The sequence below is a fragment of the Hylaeus anthracinus genome, unplaced genomic scaffold, assembly GCF_026225885.1.
Source record: "Hylaeus anthracinus isolate JK02 unplaced genomic scaffold, UHH_iyHylAnth1.0_haploid 4, whole genome shotgun sequence".
Classification (NCBI taxonomy): domain Eukaryota; kingdom Metazoa; phylum Arthropoda; class Insecta; order Hymenoptera; family Colletidae; genus Hylaeus; species Hylaeus anthracinus.
In genome coordinates, this window is record NW_026535289.1 from 8481925 (window position 1) to 8504780 (window position 22856).

General features: G+C 47.2%; 1 protein-coding gene across 3 annotated transcripts in view; it reads right to left on the bottom strand.

The window, feature by feature from the left end:
* Nucleotides 1-494: 494 nt before the first annotated feature.
* LOC128894504 (3-phosphoinositide-dependent protein kinase 1) overlaps nt 495-22856 on the bottom strand; it is a 404982-nt gene continuing 382620 nt past the window's right edge. For 2 of the 3 annotated variants that reach the window (XM_054156267.1, XM_054156269.1), the window contains 3 exons: nt 3392-3637; nt 1644-3023; nt 495-1219 (listed from right to left, as the gene is read on the bottom strand). In XM_054156267.1, the coding sequence (XP_054012242.1) occupies nt 1109-1219; nt 1644-3023; nt 3392-3637 (1737 nt within the window). In that variant the 3' untranslated portion in view covers nt 495-1108. Of the gene's footprint in view, nt 1220-1643; nt 3024-3391; nt 3638-12691; nt 13371-22856 lie in introns of those variants that run through there. The other variant, XM_054156268.1, reaches the window with a different exon arrangement.

Here is a 22856-nt window from a genome sequence, read left to right on the forward strand (position 1 = left end):
ACAAAGTATCGAGGGAAAAGGGCAACACGAACAACGAGAGAAGAATACTGTAAGAACGTGAAGAGAGCAAAGGGGCTCCCGAACGGAACAACGCGCAACGTTCCGTGGTGAACCCCTTCTTTTTCAGGCGACGTTAAACGGTATTTTAAAGCTGCAAAGCGACACGTTGTCCTCCACTGCATTTTTTTTCATTTTTCTTTTTTGGTTCACTTTGACTATACAAATTCGCGTCTAGATTCACGCGGGATCGACGACGATCCTACATTATAATTTATCGCGAAACCGTCGTCGTCGATGCCTGCTGCTATCTAAAAACTCGTCTGCAAATTTGCTATGTAATTTTGGCTATGTTTCGAACGAAGTCTCGCTGCGCGCTGCTTGAAATGCGAATGATCGAAAAGCGCCTGGCAGTTCGCGCCTCGAGGTTCTCGTCAATTACTGTACAACCCCACCCTTCCACCCTTTTTTCTATAGTTTCGAAGCGTCGATCGATCTTTTGAATTTTTCGTTACGTTTCGCGAATTCTGCACAAAATATTTACGCGGATAAACAAACTCCCCGTCTTCCTTTTTGTTTTAGCGACGAGTCAACGTTACGGTGGTCAGGCCAACCGACCTCGATCACACGAGCGTTTACAAGTCGAGCAGCGCGCGCACGCGAGTAGATACACAGCTAAAAACCTTGGCTAAGAGTTTTCGCTATTTCTCGTGTGTTCGCGTGTTAGTAAAGACGCGCAGCCACTCTTCGAGGTTCCTCGAGGTCGATAATAAATATACAGCCGTAAACGTAACCGATGCAAAACTTTATCTCTGTGTTTCCGACCGGTTCCTCGAAGAGAGTGCGCTATGAATTTGTTTACCTAGAAAATTTGTCCTAAGCTGTACATTATAACGAGCTAGAAGAATGCTAAACTTATCCTAGAACGTATCATCTCTAACGACGAGTCGTCACACCCTAACGAACAATCTTATAGAGTCACCTCCTCTGGCCGGCAATCGAGCGCGTCAATTTCACGGTGCACCTCGCGGACATTTTACGCAGTCTACCGATGATAACCTTTTTTCATCCTTGTTCCGTTTTAAAACGATCATCGTGTTCAGTCTTGTGTTTAAGCGGTGGTGGACTCCTGCAGGCCATGGTGGACTCGCATGTTCTCGATGGCTTTACACCACTCTAATGCGAATCCTTCGGGATCTTCAAGATAATAGGTTCTGGTTGGCTGTAACAGGAGGAAAAACAAGGTCACGTAAATATTATTGCTGGAATATTGTCAACGTAAACAGGAACGATCGAACTAGGCCAAGGTACGCACGCTATTATCCGCAGAACTTTATTTTTAATCGCGGTAAACATCGCCTCGACGCGGACTTGGGCTATTTCGAAACGGCGTTGTTTGAAACATTATCGCGTGTGTGATGTTAATTTTTCGATCGAATTAGTTTAACTGTACGGATAGCCGGCTTTTCATTTTTCAAGAATAAAAGTTCTCGTCTATCTTACAGATGATTCGAATGCCAAAGAGTAGATATTCAAGATAATGATACACGCGTAAACAAATTTTACTTAAACTATTATTTTCTGTTTCAGCCTCGAGGAAAGATCGCCCGTATCCGATCCAAAGAATCAAGGAGAAGGTCGCTTACCGTGTGGACGAAGAAGATTTTGAAGCTCTTTGGCTCGACCCTGAGTTCGGGGCTCCAGGGGATCTCGCCCTTAAGCACCATGTTGACAGGATCGACATAGTACAGGTGTGGTCCGGTGGTGAGCAGGAGCATCCTTCGCCTGGCGAAGAGTCCTTTCCTCTTGTTGATGAATCCCTGCTTGAGTATCAGGTTGCCCTCGACGAAGACGTTCCACTGGTTGGAACCTTGTTGCTTCTCCAGCCGGTTCTCGTCGGGCGTCAGGTCGGTGATGTTGCCGTCGGGGTTCGCGGTCCTTCTCCTCGGCTGTTTCTCGACCACCGTGCTGGTCGGCGCGGGTTTCACGCGCTCGGTGGTCGCGTGGTGGTCCTCGTCGGTGTCGTCGTCGTCGTCTTCGCCGAGACCCAAGCCGAGAAGTCTGGTCAGCTGTTTGTCGTCGAGGCCTGGTTCGAGATGATCGGGAACCCTGTACTGGGACCTGAGCTCCTCGTTCTCCGACGTGCCAGGCAGGTAGGGATAGATCGGCGGCGGCGTCTGCTCGTGGAGGGTCTCGAAGTCGACGCCCTCGAAGAAGGGATGCGCCCTGATGCTGGGGTATCCGGCACCGTGTTCGTCTTGGGCGCCCAACCTCTCCGTCGGCTCGAGAACCAGTAGCTGGCTGACTAGCGATCTCGCCAGTTCGCAGAAACCGTCGGGTATCTCGTACTCGAGTTTCAAGATCTTTTGGAATATCATGTACTCGCTCCTGGATCGGAATGGCGGTAGGCCAGCGACCATCTGGTAGACTATGCAGCCGAGGGCCCAGAGATCGGAGGCTCTGCTCGCCGTTTTGTCGGTTAAGAGTTCCGGCGACACATATTGGGCGGTACCGACGAACGATCCTCTTCGTTCTCTCCTGTACTGCTGCTGCTGTTGTTGCTGCAACTGAGGGTCGTCCGTAGCGGTGTGCGTCAACACCGTCTCCGGATCCTTGAGGATCTTCGCGCTACCGAAGTCGGTGATGAGCACGTGCATATTCTCGTCCAGCAATATGTTTTCCGGCTTGAGATCGCGATGAATGATCCCAAGACCGTGGAGGTACTCGAGACCACGAAGGATCTCCGCCGAGTAGAACTTGGTGCACTCGATGTCGAACGAGCCGACCTTGTTGATGTAGGGCAGGAGCTCACCGTTCTTCGCGTAGGATAGGACGAAGTAGAGTCTTTCCACGTCCTGGAACGTGCAGAACAGGCGCACGAACGAGTGTTTCGCGCCCGCGAGCATGTTCAGCACCTCCTTCTCCCGCTTCACGTACTCGGCCTTCTTCTCCTTGATAATGTGACGTTTGTCGCACACCTTGATCGCGTACTCCTTGCTGGTGTGGATGTCCTTGGCGAGATAAACCTAGACCGTTGAAAACCTTGTTAGGTCTAGGCGCGTCGTTCTAGGGGTGTTTTAAACTTTAAACTGTTTTCTGTTACAGATCTCATACCATCGGGGGAAGAAACTAAACCGGGACAATTTCGTTCGAATAATTACTAGATGCTAGCCGAATCATCAAACGTTCCAATGCTTAAAGAAACCGGACGGATCGATACACCTTCGAAGTAGGGTGCGCGGAACGCAAAAAAAGTGGAAAGTTTCGTAACGAAGGGGAGAAAAGTTTGAGAATCACTGAAGGATTAGAGGGTAGAAACTCTTTTGACCTCCTTCGCGGTGTTAATTCGGAGCTTCTTAACGATTTAATCGAGTTAATGGGATAATACACTTACGGTGGAGAAGCTTCCCTCGCCGATCACCTTGCCAAAGATGAAGTCCTTGGGAGTCCGTTTGTGCGTTGGCGGGTTGATGGTGGTAAGTGCCGGGTTCGTGGTTGACGAAACCCGGGGCGCCAGGGTGTTGGCTGGCGCGACCACACCATTGGTCACCTCGTTCGTTGGTGGAGACATTTTGGACACCGGCCCCTCCACCGTTACTGCCGGCTGTGGCGAAACGGTAAGCGCCTGGTTCGCCACACACTGTAACAAAAACGTCCACGACTTCATTACCAAACAGTTCCACGAGTCGTTCCTTATCTCGCTTATGTATACAAACGCATCCTGTTTAATAAGATGCTTGAGGCTTTCACGGTTCCGAATGGACACCTGGAACCCTCCATCCCATTTAAATTACAAACGTTCACGACTCTTCTAACGCGTGACCTATTCACGGCCATCTTAGGTTTCTTTAGATTCGTTCTAGCCCTACGGTTGTGCTTCCAACTCGTTCCTATTCGGTACGCACCTTTTCATTCGAACACAAGCATTCGCCGCGTAGTCTATCGACTTGGTCGAGGCATATAGCATGTGTAGCCCAAACGAGCATAGATCTAGACCCCTCGGCAAAAATATAAAAGAGCAATCTCCCCGGCTAATTTTTATCGGAGTTGATATATAGGTATCTTCAACGTTTTTCGAGGGGTGTTCTCGGCATTCGAAACTCGAGTAAAAACTGGAGCCGATCTCTCGTGGGACAACGCGGAGGCACGAACCCGCGCGTCCGGGCGCTTAACTCCTCTCATCCGCCGACGATCGGTCCGGAAATCAAGCACCGGAAGTGACGTCACCGGGGCCTCCACGTGGCTCAGTCGCGCAGGTCAGGATGACGGAGCCGCTTGGAAGACCGATTCCGTGCGAAACGAAAGCGGCGAGCGTTCGTATCCCACGCACGTCGGAAGATCTCAAGGCTGCGCGGGCCACACGGTATTGCAAGAGACTAATCGACGGTATCTGGATCGCAGGATCGGGAATGATTGCCCCCGATTCGGACTCCAACGGATAAAAGTGCCAGCGAGGGATTACGCTGACTCGGTGACGGTGAACGCAATATATAAGGTAAGAACAGGATTAAGCAATCGATGTTTCGGACTAGCCGAGAGATTACGTTCGCGTGTTATGAGTCAAATGAATTCTTGCCATTTTTATGAGAAAAAGTCTCCAGTTCCAATGGCAACGTATATTTCCAAGTTCTCTTAATATTTTTGGTCACCGCTGTATTTGTCAGGATCACGAGTTCCAAGAATAGTTTTTTTTGTTATCCTCGGCAATTCTACCTCCTTTGTCCCTTTCGCTGGGGTACGTCGAGTGAAACGGATTCTTGACATTTCTAGGAAAAGTTCACCAGCTGTGGGACCAATCAAGATCACATCTTCTTCAGATAGATCGGTGTCGCAGCTGGTGACTTTCTCTTAGACGTGGCAAGAATTCGTTTCATCCAATGTAGTCTCACTTTTCCAAGGGACAATGGCTGGTAGGACCAGTACCCGAAACACAATAGCGGTGTCCGAAAGAACTGAGGATGCATAGTACTTTGAAAGGAGTCGATAATATTCGTAGAAGAAACGAATTTAAAGGGTAAGGTTGTAAGTAAGATTAGGGTGCATTTCGATATTATTTCTGCTCGACATACTTGATATGTCGTCATTTCGAAACAGAACCAAACAAGAAGTGAAAGTGCCATGAAGAAATGTTTACATGAGATGACATGTGCAACTGAACGAGTCCTCGACGTAAACCATGCGCATCTTCATAGGTGGACACTAAACGGTGCCTGGCGACATTGTTTAGAGAAAGCAAGAGTCTGGAAGTGCTGCCATGGAATGGGGTCTTGTTCCCACAGGATTTGGCCACAGGGCGAAAACAGATGCCGTTTGGTAGAGCTGTGAGAAACCACGGTGGTATAACATCTACCCCGACAACTTTAGAATCGAGATGCACAATAAAAATTGTAACGCATCTTGCGACAGACGCCTGTTTCGACCTGCTACCCTAACGGGGTCAACGAATCCAGATACTCGATCGAATGCTCTCACTGAGGAGGTCGTGAAATACAATGAAATCCGAAGGGTGCAAGACGTAAACGAAAGAAGGGGTTCGATGGCCGTGCACACGCGCGCAAGCGTGAGTATTAAACGACGATCGCTTCGTTTCCGGCCCGAAACACGATCGCGAGCGACCCTTTCGCCTGCTGCTTCCTTCCTCCCATTACCATTGTGTACTTCCGCTGAAAGACGGATTCGCCCGCGTTATATACCTTGGAAAAGAAAGGAACGAGTTCCGTTCTCCGAATCCGGATGATCCTCGAAATATGGCTCTCTCGTCGGAGACTTTGCTGCTCCCCCATCGAGAGAACAGCCTTCGACCTACTTGACCCGGTGCACGACGGTCTTTGACACTTCCAAACGAGCTTCGAGCGGTGTTTCGTCGAGGACGAGACGTAAATATTGTTAGTTTCACCTGACCTGGAGGACGCTTTTACAGTCGGGGTACTTTAATATGGAATAACGGCATAGATATGCGCGATATTCCTTATCGCGGTGAAACTCGGAAGACCTAATCTCCTTATTTAAAATTTAAAATGGCGAAATCACTTGCCTTGCACCGCTCGGGAGGATTCGTACGAATGCATCTTTCGAGATAACATCTACTCTTTTATTCAGACCAACGATGTTCGGAAGCAAGCTAACCCGTAACGACTCCATCAACGGAGTTTATCGATGGCTCGCGAATCAAAGAAGGGAGTAAATATTGGTGATGTATTAAAGGGCCACGCCGAAAACGGAATGGAGGAGAACGAAAGACGGTGTAAAGCGAACCGGTGACGACAAAGAGCCGCAGGTACGGTAAATAACGTCGAGACAGTGGCAATAAATACGCAACTCGGCCCAATTTCGTGCCGCACGGACGTTCCCCGGCATGGATCATCGATCACTTTCCGCGAACAGGGGGAAACACGGCGGAAGGAGAGTCCTGAAGGGCTACGAGACTCGTACCCTCCGCTACCGTTAGATGCTCGTAATTATTGGGGCTGCGCCGGTACCTGAACAACCTAAAATGGCAAGAAACTTCGGGGATGTCCTTCGATCCCGATACAAGTACACGGCGCAACCCTACACGAGCACCGTTACTCCATAATGCTTATGTCAAGCTCTTTGCAGCGCCAAGCTCGAGTAACTACCTAGAAAATGTCCATTCTAGCACGGTGGGTGGCTTTGACTATTTACTCGACGATATACCACTCGTGTTTCTGCTATTTTAATAGAGCACCGCATTGTCGAAGCAAGTAATCGCAGATGCCCGGACGGACATTTTATAACTGGACAAGCATACCCCTTCGGGGCCCTTTTGGAGCAGCGTTTGCTCACATGGGACGATCATGTTTGTATAGTTCGGAATAAGTGATTTAGAAGATGACAGAATTTTCTATAGGCTCTGGACAAGCAAAGTGAGAACTGATGCATCGTGTATCCCTCAGAGAAATTCTCCTGAGCTGCCAATGATGCTCTCGTTCGAAGAGGTTCTTGAACGGTTACAAGAATTGGCGAGCCATTAAACGTCGCGATGACTGGTAAGCGGTATTCAGTCGCGACCGTTCGATCGTAACCTTGCCAACCCATCCGTGAAAGAGTTCGAAGAATTAATCGAGGAAATCGGGGCGACTGGGTGGAGATCAGACACCGGTGAAAGAGGACGCACGCGCGACCAGGACGAAGAAAGAGGGAAGCTACTATTTAGAACGATGAAAACGCAAGTTGGTAGAGTCCCTTTCTTTCGTGTTCTTCGTCCACCTTTCCTCGTTCTTCTTCCCAGGCCGGTTACGAGACGGGCCCCACGGTATCAACCATCCGTGTCAGGCCGTCGACCTCGTCGAGCATTTGCCCGAGAGCCACCCAGCAGCGGCCCTCTGCTCCCTCCGCTTCGCTGGCTTTCGCTTTGCCCCGCTAGTTTATTTATTTGCTTATCTATTCCTTGGTCCCCCGACTCCCGCCTCCGCAGTGTCTCTGTCTCTGTCCCCTCTGCGTCGCCAAGGGATAACCAACGACAGATACCGCAGGACAGATCCCACCGCCGATCGCTAGATATCAACGAGAAGTCTCGCTCGGGCAGAGAGGACTCGGATAATCGATATACCGACTAACGTCCCACCAGACGACCTCGCAATTTGCTTAGATCGCAGATACGTACAGGGTGAGTCGCTTGAAAATTACCACCACGATTCGCATCGGTAGTATTATTTCCGAAGAAAAATGGGTCGGCCGAACGATCGCCCCACTTTTCTAGGGAACGCAAAACGGATCGAAGAGCTTCCCAGCTTGAGGGTTTTCGGGGTTGGAAGGGTGAGGCTTTTTTTTTTACATGGAAACAACCGACAAAGAGAGGCTACGAGACGAGCGCTTTTGACCTTGACTGCTTGTAAATTGTATAGAAGGATGGGTATGAAAACATCCTAGAATATTGCCTGACAACCCTTTAAGGACGGATGGGACAAATAAGCCACCCCATACGATGGTATCTTCTTCGATCGAACATCGTCGTTGCGTTCATTTTCATTAAAAGAATTTTAAAGGCGAGGACGATTGATTGTAAACGATACCGAAGAGGAAATAATATTTATTCAATTTTATTATTGGAATATTGGAGTAACCGAACCATGGAAACGATTTCAAACGGCCCACCCTGTATACTGATCCCAGAGTGTCAGGGAACGCGCCCGTTTAAAATAAACCGTCTCGACGTACACAGGCCAGAGACAATTCGCAAAGGCAACCTTCTCGTCGCGACACATTCGGACTCGTAGATGACCCTGCGACACTTTCGCGCTCTCTCGAATAAGTCTCGAGGACGCGGCGGTCCGTTTTCGTCGAGGAGGGAACGGAAGCTCCTCGTTCAAAATGCAACGCGAACGCCACGCGCGGCATTCCTCGGAAGCCAATTAAACGACTCAATCTTGAAAAGAAAACTGACAACGTTGTTGAGGAATTAGTTGAAACTTTCAATCAAAAATATTAAGACCACCCACCAAATCTTTTGAAGAATCTGAGAACTAATCCGAAAAAGTTGCAACCCTAAACTTCACGATATTCATGAGGCCAACATACCACGATGCATAAGGAATTTTGTAAGTTACGTCGTGTACTTAGAAACCCAAAACATCTACCAATGTAAAGAAAAAATTGCAAAAGTCAAATTTCGTTCCGATAGAAATGTTCCCGCAGTGTTCGATAACAGGAGGCGGGAAAGGAAAAAGATTCAAATTTCTCCCGCGCGCGCGTCCGTTAAACTCTCGCATCCGTCTCGCTCTCGCCGACGACGCTATTTCATTCCACCTCCTGCGATCGTTGAATCACCCTGTAGCACGTACACAACCCAGCAGCATTCCAACGGACATTCTAATTTTAGCCTTGCTCGTCTCGTCTCCTTCTCTCGTGAACGCGCGCCTCCGTAACGCGCCTCTGTTCTATCCGCTAGTATATCCCGCTCTTGCGCGGCTTGCGAGGTTATGTTTTTCGTGTCGCTTGGAGAGTGCTGCCCTCTACCGATGGTACGCGACACTTTACTCTCTTTCTCCCTTCCCTTCGGCGGCAAAATGCGAACCCAGGAAGAAAGAAGACGACGACGACGACGACGACGGGAATGAGAACACGAAAGAGACGGAGAGAGCAATGATCGTATATACCTCCCCTCGTGCTCCCGTGCCCGCGAACCTGACGCATCGGGGGCTTTTCGCCGGCTACCAGAAGGGACTACGCCTATTGGCGCAGGCGGCCAGCACTTTTGCCCGTGAATGAGATGTTTTGCATTCGCAGACGCTGAGAAACGTGTCGCGCGCGCTCGCTGCGCGACTAAATTGGAACACGCCGCGCGGTGCCCACTCGGGAGACTAATAAAAGGGTTGGGCGCGAACTACGTCGATTTTCGTCGAGGGTCGACGCGTCTCGGACGAATGAACTTCTTTTTAACATTTTGCATTAGATCTTTTTCTTTTTTTTTTTTTTTAATACGAGCGAGTAGAAACTTGGTGGCAATTTTGCGATACCCTTTCTAAAATAGAAAATGTTCTACTCCGCGGGAACGCGTGCAATTGAAATTGTACGTGTTTATTTAACCCAAGGTGCCGCCCTAGCGGCGCCTACGGAGTGCATGAAATCGACTCGAGCACCTGATGCTGTTTAGCTGGGCGAGTCTCAAAGCAGGAATGCGGTTAGTTGCATGCTCCTCTCCTATGGGTAATGCGATCGTTTCGGTGAAATTCCAATGCGGAACATCGGTTCGAATGTAAATATGATATTGGCGTTTCGGGAAGTTGGTATCGTTTCTTTTACGAGATATGTACAGAATTGTTAGTGCAAGCTGGATATGTGACATTGGTCTAAGACGAGTGTCTAATGCACACATTTTTTGGATATTGCAGGGGAACATTGGTAGCGGGGCAACAGTCGTTCTCGATTATTATATTTCGACTATGTTGCCGCATTGGCACTGGAACTATCCAACAATAACGTTTCTAATATTCGTATGTTACCGTTACTGTAGCTAATAATGGCAGTAAAAGCGTACTCGTGAGAAATAGTGTGCAAGTGTCGTGCAAGATAAAGCTATGTGCTAAGGAATGTTTAGATTGTTTTTCTATTGTACACAAAAGGTTTCAGTTGGAAGCGGTATGGAAATCTAATGATCGATGTGAGAACTAGTTCCACGGGACACGGCCTCAAGGCTGTTTACAAATCGCGCAAAAGACCGGCGTTACCGCTTATTGCGCAAACTTACGAAAAAAAACTGACGCAAACTGTCAACATCGTCAATTGAGAACTCGTGCCGCGCTATACAGTCGGCACAAATTATGACGTCTTCTTATCGTCGGAGAACAATCTCGAGCACCGATATAGACGCGCATCGATAATATAAACGTTGCGGTCGCAGTCACGGGACTTTGAATTATAGCGCGTTTCGGAAGCGACCCAAGTCATTAACCGAATAAGTCACGCGCATTCGCCAAGTTTTTTCTCCACGAGTGTACCCGTGATGTTATAATTGTAGCAAATATTGGCGTGCTTTAAATAGCTTCGTATCGGAGTGGCGATTAACTTATATAGTCTTTTTAAGACGGGCAAAAGAATTAATTTCAAATGAGATTACTCGTGTCGTCAAATGGCGCAAAACGTTCAAACGTTTTGAAGCTTTGACGTTTGCAAGCCAGATTGCAAAAATACATGAGATAAACGTATCCCGAGACAAAGATCGGAATACGTGTCGCGACCAAGACGGCCGCAAAACTGTTTGCTTCTACATCGTATCGTATAAACAAGCGGTCGATCCAAACATGTTTTTTCGGACGCGGACGTTGGCCGTTATAACGATGCTCCACACGTCCCTCTCTTCCTCTCTGTCGGTGGTCTCGAATGTAACAAAATTCAGCGATCATTCGTGCTTCACATGTATCGCGAGCGAGTGGCTCGACCTCGCGACGAATTCTCGCTTCTCATCCCTTTTCAACGTTTCCGTCAATTTGCTCGCATTGATGAAACAAGGGACTGCCGCGCGCACGCATTATTGTCGTGTCGTATCCCTGTTTAGTCGATATCTCAGCCCTCGATGCGTGAGATAAGTCGAGGGCGTTCCTCAATGCGTAAAAAATATTCAGTTTATTTCACGGAAATATCGGTGATGAACTTCACAAAAGAACCTACCAGATAGAACGTATACATTTTGTTTACAATGTAATGTCCCAACTTGCGAAACATCGAACGGCGATAAAGTCGAAGTAAAACAGATAATTTGTTATTAGTTTACTGTTGCTAATCCCGACTAAAAATACAACGACACTGATAAGCAAACAAAATTGACATGTTTACATTGAATTTTAAAACATCGTGCTAGGAATCCCGGATCTAAATCGCGAAGAATTTCTCAGAAACGGACGTATATACACTTGTTTGCTTAGAAATATCAAGATTTGAAATTTTAAATAGTTTCTTTTTCTACGAATGCGAGCGACGTTTTTGTCGTCGTAACGAATATTCATAACGTACGCTCGTTCGATTAGTAGCGTTTCAAGCAGCGGAAGTAACCGTTCCTGTCTACGCGACTGTCAACAAATAGACGATTACGCGCCACAATCATAAATACGAGATCCGCAAAAGTTCTACAGCCCCTCGAGAGAGTCTAAAAAAAAATTCAATGTTCCGTCGTTAGGAATATTCGCTATTTCTGCAAAGATTCGTTCAGTTGACTTCAACGGTCGATATATAAACAACTTTCGAACGGCGTTGAGATTACGCCTTGCCTGTTTTGGAACCGACAGCTTCGAGCGAATTTATTTAAATTTGAGCGAGCGTAAATTATTCATGCTTCGAGGCGGTGTGTTAACCTCCTCTTTCTTTCACCTCTTTTTCGACATACCGAATGTACTGTTCGTTTTCGTTTCCGAGGCTCGAAAGAGATCTAATTTCCAGAAATTTCCATGGAATTACGTCTTACTCGCGAAGCAGCCTCGATCGTCGAATCTCGCCCTTTCGTCCTGTCACGATAGTGTTCACTATCGATACGATGAACGCACTGTCTTCGAATAAACAAAAATTCCATGGACAATTTAATTGCGCGAAAATGTACACACTTGAAACGCGACGTTTCAATGCAAGCACGAATTCGTAAATATTCCTGCCAAAATGAAAAGAGAAAAAATCGACGAGTCGATACGTAATCACGCTCGAAACGAAGAAGAAACGCGAAGGGAGAACGAAAATTGCCGCACCAAAACAATTGCCGATTCCGGGGAAGACGCGCCTTTTCAGTGCAACGTTACCACACGCTCCCTTGGTCGAGAGGTTCGCGATCCGTGGGAACGTTGTCTCGGAAGATTCTCAAGATATTTTCCTCCGGATCGAGAATTACTTTGTCCCGGGGGCGTTCGGCGAATTTTCTTCGAAGAACAAACAATGGATTTCGCGCGCGATTTGGCAAGCAAGAAGCAACGACCCCCGTTGTCACGGTGATGAATTCCCCGTGAGCGTCGCATCGTCTATCTCTCTGCGAGCCGTACCGTAAACAGAAACAGACGACGCCTCGAAATTCCCTCGTCCGTTTCCGCGGGAACAGAGGCACTTGGTTGAACGAGGGCAAAGCTGCTCGGCGTCATCACACTCGATCACAACTTCCGCGAACTTGTTATTTTACTACGAATGCGCGCACCGGTGGGGAAGACGGTTCACGACGGTACGTCGAACGCGATACAACAAAACTTTCTTCTTCTCTTACCTTGAATAATTTCTTAAGCCTCCGGTAGCCGCGATGTAATCGCGACATGTACTGCTTGTTGGAATCCAGTTTGAATAATTAAAGCCACAGTTGCGGGAAAACGAAAATGAAGAACCAAAGAATCGAAAAAAACCAAAGAACTTTTTTGTTGTCTTTTTTTTTATCTGTTGCTTTTTTATCTAGTGAACTCTCGAGAAACAACCGGGTATGTGTCGCGGCGTCTGTTCGTCGTTAACTGTTAAACTACGAATTTCTGACAGCGTCTCGGGTACGTATATACTTTACGTGTGTATATGTATACATATATATATGCATTCGCGGGCACCGAAGAACGAAAAACACGTTCGTGGCCGTTGAGAGCCGTTCGCTTACTGAATTCTACGCCTGGCGTGTCCCGGCTGCTAACCCGCGCTTTCCCCCCACCATGGACCATTCGTTGGCGGCAAGCCTCCCCACCATTTCGTCTCACCCCCACCGTAGCACCATTCCACCACCACCAGCAGCGAAACCCGCATCCGGGAATGGTGTCGGGGCGATCGAGGGGGTAGCGTATCCCTCTCCACCTCCAGCGTCGATGGTAATCTTACCGCGGATCGTAAAGCACGTTTACCCCTGCGGTCAAGTGCGAAAATTGCAATGAAAGCATCGAGACACCACCTTCGAGTCTTTCTCTCCCCGTGCTTGTCGGCACCAACGCTTTTTTCCCCCCAAATCCGTCGAACTCGAAACGGAAAACAAGGACGGACGATATCGTTCCAAGTCGATTTTCTTTCGAGAAATGGTGGGAAATCTCGACGATGGAAAGTTCAGCAATTTCTAACTTGCGCGCGACAAATAGGAAAGCGTTACAAAATGTTCCGCATAAATTTGTCGATTTCGTCGCGATATAATAGCTGGCAGACGCATTCGCGAACGACTCGACTTCCGGAGACTACGGAATGCGAGGCATTCGACGGGCACGAAGCAATAAACGCCGCGCATCGTGGTACGGTTCGAAAGAGAGCGTTACGCATTCTTGGGGGTCGTGGTTGGGCGGGAAAATCGTTTGTTTCCTTTTGAATGGAAAACGTGACGAAATCGTACGATTAACGGTAGACGTAGCTCGATAGCTGACGAATTCGATCATTTTCATTAAAATTAGCGTGCTACATTGACGGTAAACATTGCGGATACTTGTCAGCATCAGCAAACGTTCGGAGCGACTTTACGTGCGAATTTGAGCGTCGCTCGAGGAGAGAGAAAGAGCGCGTCGATGGTGGGGCGACCCTCCGATGAACGATGGTGGGGGATCCTGGGGAATCCCTGGATGTGCGCATGCGCAAGGCTCTTGGTGGGGTTACAAACCGACGGCGCCAGTATTCTATTCCCCTCCCCGCCTTGCGTGGAACTGCTGGCTCGTCGTTGTTGTTGCCTTGGAAGGGAGGGCATGGATCAAACGCGCGCAGTGCCCTGTCTCTCTCTTGGTGTGTTTGTTTGTTTATAGTCGCGTTCTGGGAAATACCCGACGCGAGTAACGGACTCTTGCGCGCGCGTAGGCTTGCATTCCCATTCTGGCGTTGCATCCGGTCGGGTCGTCGCGAGTATCACGATGGAACGCCTTCCTTAGTCGTCTTCTTTGCCCTGCTACTTAGCATTCTCTCTTCTCTGCCCACTTACGCGCGCGCCCTTTCAAAGCCTCCTTTACGTTTATTCATCCCGTTCCGAACGAGAAACGATCGACTTTACATATTTGTCGCTGGCTCGCACTTGATGTTTCCGTAGCGTTTACTCCAGGTACTCGAGTTCTAATTTCGCGTAAAACGTTTCACTTCTAGTCTGCGTCATTTTACCGTGCGAAACGTATCTCGTTTGCTTGCTACAGCTTTCCTTGCGTTGCGGTGTACTTAGTTTCGACAGCGCGACCATTCGACCAGGAAGCGTTTCTAGCGGTGTCGTTCTTGTGTGTTGTTACGGAATTTTCAGGAGTATAACGTAAACGTGTTCGTTACCTATCGGGCTACCGTTGGGCACCGATTTTGAAAACATCCGGCGATATCACCGTTCTCCGCGATACAATCGGACACGCAACGGCCCGATAAAAACTTTATCACGTTCACTCGAAAAGTAGTTCACGCATAATCTCAAGAATGCAGCACATCGCCACGGTATTTCTCGGCTGCAAATATCTATAAATCGCACAGCGTATATTGTACAATGTAATTGTGTAAGGGTGTTAAGCGACGCCGCGAGACGGGAAATCGAGACGCTCCGAGCGATAAAAATAAATAACAAATTGACGATAGACTGTTCTGCACGGGGCAGGAACAACGCCGATGACATTGTTACTGGCTTCTAGGATATATTGCATATCCTATAGGATATAATTGCATACGTATGATTTGTTGATAACTACAGCTGGTAGTAGCGATCGGCAGCGTAAGAAGAAATAGAAACTTCATTTTTGTTTTAAATTGCATTCTAATCTGAGAGGCTTCGCTCTGAGTTTTAAAATTGAAGAAGCGGTCCTAGCCAGAGGCGCCCCGCCGCGGTGCATCGTTTACTTCCACGCAACGTCGGCCCCGTTTAAAAAATAATTATTCCCCAAGGCCCAGAGGCTTCCACATCGAACAACCCAATCTATTTTTCATTTTTCTAACGTTATAGGTTTAAATATCGACTAGTTAGCGTTAATAGGTTAAAAATTCCTGCGTTTCTTCGAACCCAGTGGCTCGTTTAGCTACCGAACTCGTGACGAATGGTCACGAGCACCGTTGACGACGGTCATCCGTTTTACAAATCTCGTCCCATTTGTCCCCGTGTCCAAAACTACGGATCCGTCGTCGCTGTACGCAAATGCGTGGTCGGCGAGCGTTCGACGACAGGCACCGCTCGGCCGCCATCGATTAATATCCGCGACTGGTCCATTTAATAATATTGTTGTCCGACGTCCAACCGCTGATATCTTGTTTACACGTTCCGCGTAACCGTCTTACACAGGGAACGACAAAGTCCAGCACGCCGAGAACGGTTTCGCAGTTGTTGACTCTTCCGCGAATCGTCGGCATTATCGTTTCTTTAAATGAATAATTGCTCGGTTCTTATGCATGGGCATCGCGCGAGCTAGCATCTCGCCGACTAGAAACGCATAATGACAAGAGAACCCTTCTGGCCACGTGCCTCCCTTGCCTGCCGTCTGGCCATCTTGAATATTTTTACGAAATCGAGTTTCAATTATCTCCAGCCACGAACTCGGGGTTCTGGCGGAAAGATTTCACCCTAACGTTCTGCCTTGCAAACATGCGATGGAAATCTCACTATTTATCTTGCATTCGTGGCGTTTAGAGTAATATTCCGCGTGCTTAACATCAAAACTTCGAGCAATCAAAATAATAGACGAAACGTTCGAAAACATAAATACCGCGAATCGATGGATATTTTCTCGTTCGCAATGATCGGAGTATAAATAACACACGATGCGATAATAGCATGACATTCATTGAAATCTGGCGACGAACAGCGCGAAAAGATTCCATCGATGTCTCGATACGGAAGAGCATGGCGATCGAGGACGGTTGGTGTAAACAAGCCGCGAAGCAAGAATGGAAAGTATAGCGATTGCGCGTTCGCCACGATGCTTGCACTCGCGCGTCTCGAGGAATGACCTAAAAAAACCTTTTATCCCCCGCCGGGAGGTTTCCACTGAATATGTCATGCAGTCATCGAACTTGGAGCGTTATTATCGCGATCGTTTGCTCCAGTGCCTCGTCGCAGTGTAAACAAATCTCCATCGCCGACTGAGCGGGGAAAATACATGGCGGAGGAGCGCAAGAGAAAAAGAAGAAGAAGAAGAAAAAGGCTCGTGTGATGCGTGATGTTGCCGCGCTACGTAATTAGCGCGCGAAAATAGATTTTTGCGAAATGATCCGAGCACCCACTCTGGTATGTCAATGAAAACAAATCCTTGTTCCCCTTTTTCCCCTCTACTTCTCCCTTTCTCTTTGTCGAGGCCTGGTAGCTCCGGCGAAGGCCGCCGAATACTGAAATATGTATACCTCGCCGTTCAGAATAGTCGAATCATTGTTTGCTCGATCAGAGTCCCCCGTATCGTATTGCTTTTGGCAGAGGCGACGGTACATTCTCGAGTAACGGTCCCATTTGTATTATCTATTTATTTATTTATACGAGAAACGAACGGTATTAACCCGACAGAGCTACGCTGGGACTGATCAAGGGCGCACGGTCACCCTAGGCGACGTCAACCGATGGCGCCCCCTACGATTTTTATTTCTTAGTCGTAGGGTTATCTGTGCTGGTAGCTATGATAACGGTCTGTTGAAAGCAAGACAGCAGGTAATTAAATTTATTTTTAATCTCTGGCGATGTCTTCCGAACGAATGTAATAGATTTATGCCTCTCTTGCGTGATTCATTCTTCAGATGGAAGTACAAATATTCAACGAAAACATGATAGGTATGCTACAACGGTAAAACATCTCGATAGAAAAAATACAACCACTATCCTAATCACCAACACATTTGCTATTGTAAAATTCACGAATTGATTTCTCTATTCTCGATTTTCAAGACAATTAAATCGGTAGCGTTTCGGATGGTAAGAATAATTGATATGTTGTGTACTCAGCTGAAACCTGGTTGTCAATCAACAGATTCATGTTTCTGTGTCGTCTGGCTCGAGAAAGTCGTTTCGTAAACGTTCCGCAAAAGAACACGCACCCAACGTTCGCCACAGATTGCCGCTTTGATTAATGGAACGTGGATGTTACAATTCGCGATCGTACGCGAAACGCGGCAACTAACGTACTGCGTGTCGTACAATATTTAATTTTAGCTAATATGGCCAGGTTATATTTATCGTCGCTCACCACGTGCACGCGCCGCGCGCGTACAAAGCATTAAAGAGACACAATTGTGCAAACATTTGAACGTAATTGGAAAAGTTGCGACTCGCGCGTCAGCGTGTTTGCGCAGTGCAGAAATTCACGTGGGCACCCGACAAATCTGGAGACAGAGACGGGCAACATTTCTGATTAGATACGGAAGGTGAACACCTTTACTCATAGAATATGAATCAAAGTTTGAATTATGCAATGAAAAAAATGCGTACGCGAAGGTCATGAAAAATAATTATCGTTATAGCCTTCGTCGTTGTTCCGAAAAATAATCACTCTGTAAACCATGCGTATATTCCTGCCCGAAAATATTAAAAAGCATGCTCTTTTAGAATTGTTTGAAACACGTGTAAAACTGTCATTTGCTGGTGATATTTTAAACATAGAGGCAGGACGAAATGTATATTTGCGTCCCTTGGACGCTTTTCAAGAAACATGTTATTCATCAACGGCTATGTAAAGTAATTTCTCCCGACGTTTTGTCGTCGAAATTTTCAACGTATCCATTGTAACATTCTTTTCGTCATCGTAAACGTAATGGTCGCGGAATACAGATCGAAAATAGGTGGTAAACGAAACGGGATCGTAACTCGGTTATCCTTGATGCGGAAGCGCGTATTTAGCGCACCCGGTATATAAACCGGCACACGTACGGCGCATCCTCTGGTACTATCTTGCTGTGCTAATGTCGGTGCCAGAAAACCACTGGAAAATCGGTCACGAGTGACTAATCGTCGAAGAATTGCCGCGGTTCTTGTTCACCTCGCTTCTTGCGCGAGAAACATCAAACCGACCGTCCACGAGAAAAATTCATTCGCTGCCTTCCGTCCGAGGGCAAAAAATCGAAACGTTTAGAATTTATTTTCCGTGGTCATCGACTGTGTTTCATACAATATTTCCTTTGGCCCACTTTACATACAGCTTGTACTGTATTTCAGCTGGTAGCCGACTAACAATGCGAAACTGGACATGATATCTCTCTACGCTTAACGAAATAATACACCTCGCTTATGATAATGTAATTATATCTATGCTAATGCTGTTCGAAATTACTAGAGAACACGTTCCTAGAGGAAATCCGCTGTTATGAGTAGAGACAGAATTCCACGTTTAATGGACAGCAACGGTTAGATTATTTGTTTAACACAATTGAAGATAGGAAACAATGGTAGAGGAAGCGGTTGAACGATAAGGGAACTCGGAGTACGGTAGTTTCTCGATGAAGATAAAATGTCAGAACCGTTGGTTATCTTTAACCGATGGTCGCTAGAAATTTTACATTTTTTTATTTCTCTTTTCTTCTAGCGAGGACTGTCTTTCTTCTTAGATACGATACACCTGCAAGGTGCAATTGCGTTTGTTTCGACATGGAACTATATTATTCTTTTCAAGCAAATCGATACTTCCAATCGTTCGCGTAGTTTTCGAGAGATTCGATAACTCATCGGGCAACAAAGTACATATTCGAGTGGCGCCAGTCTGCGGCAAAGCTGTTCCACGTGTTCCCAGGTAGAATTCGAAGTGCAGTGTACACGCGCCTTTGTTTTCGAATAGATTACTACGCACGTGGCGCTGTGTAAGCAACGTCGGTGATTAATCGTTTATTAAATAGATGATTCTTGTGCAAGTCGTCGGCGCGCGTTTTGCGTAGAAATGATGCATTGCGTTGTTTCAAGTATAAGGTCACGTAGTGGAGCATTCGCTCGTTATTTCTAATTTGTTTCAAAAATGTTTCAGATCAATCCTAGAGAGAATTAAATGAAACGTAAACTTCTTTTCTATGTTCTTCGGGGAGTAAAGAATTAAATGAAATCTCGGTTTGTTCGTCGTCGGTTATTCTATATCGATCACTATGCGAGCAAGGGACACTTGTCGCGGCATTGGAGGCGCGTGTCGTTATGATGCACGATCGAACGACTACGAACTATAACCACCTCGCCTTTGTTAGATCGGACGATGCGAGGGAAAGAAAAACAGTCTAGTTTGCGCTAAATAAATGATCGGCTAATTAATGAATGCGATGCGGCACGTGGACACCTGGCAAATAAAGGAGCGACCGCGACGGCGCCAATGGAACAATGATTTCAATCGTTCGCAGACTGCAACGGGAAACTTTATGCAAATATAATTGCTGCGTCGCGAGCACGACTGTTCACTTTTCCGCGAAGAATCCTCTCGAGGTAAATAAATTTATCACCGGAATCTGGAAGAAATTCGCTACTTCGAATGTTCTCGCACCTGTGAGGACTCTCATTTCATCGTCGATAGAAGAGGAGAAAGAGACGGAGGTCTTCAGTAGCATTAAATTCTGTAAAAAGAACAAAATAGGGCAGAAACTAGGGCGGCACGGGATCCAGAAAAACAATTACAATTAATAGTTAAGAGATACAAAGTATCACTTGAAGATTCAAAAGAGACCCGTCCCATGAAGAGCTCGCGGGGGCAGCTCTAAATACCTAGCATTAACAGCCGTTACGACAGCGGCCGCGCTCAAAATTACTCTAATTTCCACGAATACGCTGCTCGATGAGATGCAAATTCCCCTATTTATTTTCTCACAGGTTTCACTTTCAATTCGGCCCTAGGTGTCTGCGCGTAAGTTTACCCAAGGCCTAGTTGACATTCTAACGTCGAGCCCAGTGCAACCATTTTTATGAGATACATTTCAAAGAGTATCCAAACACTGAATTGTTTGCATTTTATTCGTTTTATTTATTACTTTTTTCTTTACGAGTTTTTTGTATCCACGATAGTTTAGATATTATCGTCCTGTAACAATTTTGCTCCCTCAGCCTGTGTAAAGTTTCCAAGTGGACAGGAATTAGACGGTCTATATGCTCGACACCTGTAGTCCACGACTGGATTACGTTTCCTTCGTTTCCCACACTATCCATCACGTGAAACGTATTTTCGTTTACACCGCGCGAAACATTCGAAGCGTTAAATGGCTCGCTCCGAAGGGACGGGTTTCGCGCCCCGAGACAATAAGGGTGCACCAATTAACTCGCGGACGCGATTCCCGAGCGGAAGAATTAAAAGTGCGTTCGAGCGGCTAACGCGGTGCGGAGGGTGAGGGGCGAGGGTGACGGGGGTCGATTTTATAAATTAATGCCGTCACGGTGCGAACACGATTTATCCAGTCGCGCGTGTAGCCGTTTAGCGGTCGATAGATAGATCGAGTTACGCTGTTCGCCAGGTCACGTGGACTATCTCTTTCTTCTCCGAGACTCAGTTTCCCCATTTTTCCTTCTTTTTTCGATCCGTCGTGTTTTTATTTCTTTGTTTCCACGGCGTTACAATGCAATCGATAAAACGTCGGCCGATCGACGGTTTTATCGGGTTGTGCACCTTCGTAACGCACCGTCGAGTGCGGCCGATTTCGCTCGAATTCCCAACTAATTAGTCACGTAACGCGCTAGATCCTGCAATCGGCGATCGACCTGGAATTCGCCGATCAGATCTAACGCGATTGCGCGCCACGAACGTCGGATCCGTGCCGGGGCCCGCGGTCTGTACACTCGCCAACGAGATCGCAACCGATAAACACACCGGGGGACGGGACACCAGCGAGCGAAAACGCGCGTACCGTTTCGAGGCGAGGCGAGAACCCGATTAATCGCGTTGACGCCGTCGCGGGGTACGCCAAACACGGAGCTTTGTAGCCCTTTGCACTCCGCCGCCCACGAAAGAGTAAAATTTCAAACCTACATCTGAGTTTCACTAATTCGTTGAATTCGTGAACGCGAGAGAATACTTTGCATTTTTAAAGGACTAATTATTTTTCATTTTCGTCTACTTTGGTCCGTAGAATCACCTCTTGGACCTGCGGGGAGAATCAAGACTCCCATTCCTAGGCACAACGAAAGTGAGTCAAATCGTTTTTATTTGAAAATTACTGGAATTCAATGAACGATATGTTGTAATCATGAGGCTCGAACCTCTAGTTCTCCTTGTGTTTATCACTGTCTACATCTGATTGTTTGGGAACATCGTAAGAGCAACGGAATGCTGGAATCTTGAGAAACGATTTCATTCCTTAGATTCTGATCAGTTTTTCCTAATTTTGGCAGCTGTGCAAACCGCCAGAGTTTCATCAGATCTTTAGTAGAATGGAACACTTTGCGAATGTTCTTCGGAAAACAACGACGAGTAACGACCCGAGTCGAGGCTACGAACGCGGTAATTTTCCAAGTCCAGCGAGACGGAGGCAACGGTCTTTCACGCCTCGCGCGTTCGTATGAATGGAAAAAACAAGAGGTAGGGGGACCGATCGAGGGGACGGGGAACGAGTAGTCGGCGCGGCGTACGGAAGAAATGCAATTAGAAAAAGAGAGTGACGGGGAACGTGGGAGAGAACGCAATGCGGATAAATGCTTGGCCACTTCCAAGGGGAGGAAAAAAGAGTGGCGCGAGAGTATCGGCGTACGGTGACCGATAACGAGCGAGGCACGGTCGTCTGGACGATAAATAAAAAAGTATTTGTACCGTTTATCGGTTGTTTACGACAGCTTCTTGGCCAGTTAGAGCAACATAGTAAACCGCGTAAGCCGCGTGAATCACTCGTGGCCGCGAGTAGAGTCGATCTTCGAACCTCATTCACGTCGCGACGCTCGAACAGGCCCGAACGCGATCGCGGCGACGAGCGTCGCTCATTATGCTCGACGGAATTTCAGAAATCACGCTGCTTAATTAGTCCCGGCCGGAGCTCGAACTTCGGCCACGCGATCCGCTGATAAGGTGCACGTGAACGAGCAATGAAGCCGACCGCGACTCAAACACGGCGTCCAACCTTATCGTCGCTGAAAATCACGGTCTCTTTCGACCGATATGACAAAGTGGCCGAGAAAAGAGTTGTTTGATTAGGAGGTAGACAAATATTGTGATCGGTAGATTATTCGGATCGAGGTTATATTTGTAAGGGTATTAAACAGTCGACTTTTTCTTTTTAGGAGCTCTAAAACAAGGAGCTTGTTTGTGTATTTTTTACTTAAACGCTATCGATAGTGGCTTGTTCAAATTTTACACACTTGTTTATACATGTTAAAAGAAAATATACGTTTTTATTTTTAGGGTCTCGGCGGAAGGACGCGCCATAGAAATCGCCATCCACGGACCATCCAAACCAATTAGAAGCTTATGGCTGGAGTCAACAATAGCAAAAGAATCGCGCTACTCTACTACAAGCGGAGTAGTACTGCAGCGTTGTAAGTTTCATATATACTAAGATTTTTGTTTTCCTATTTGTGTGTCTTCGCAACGTATTTGACCCAACCGATT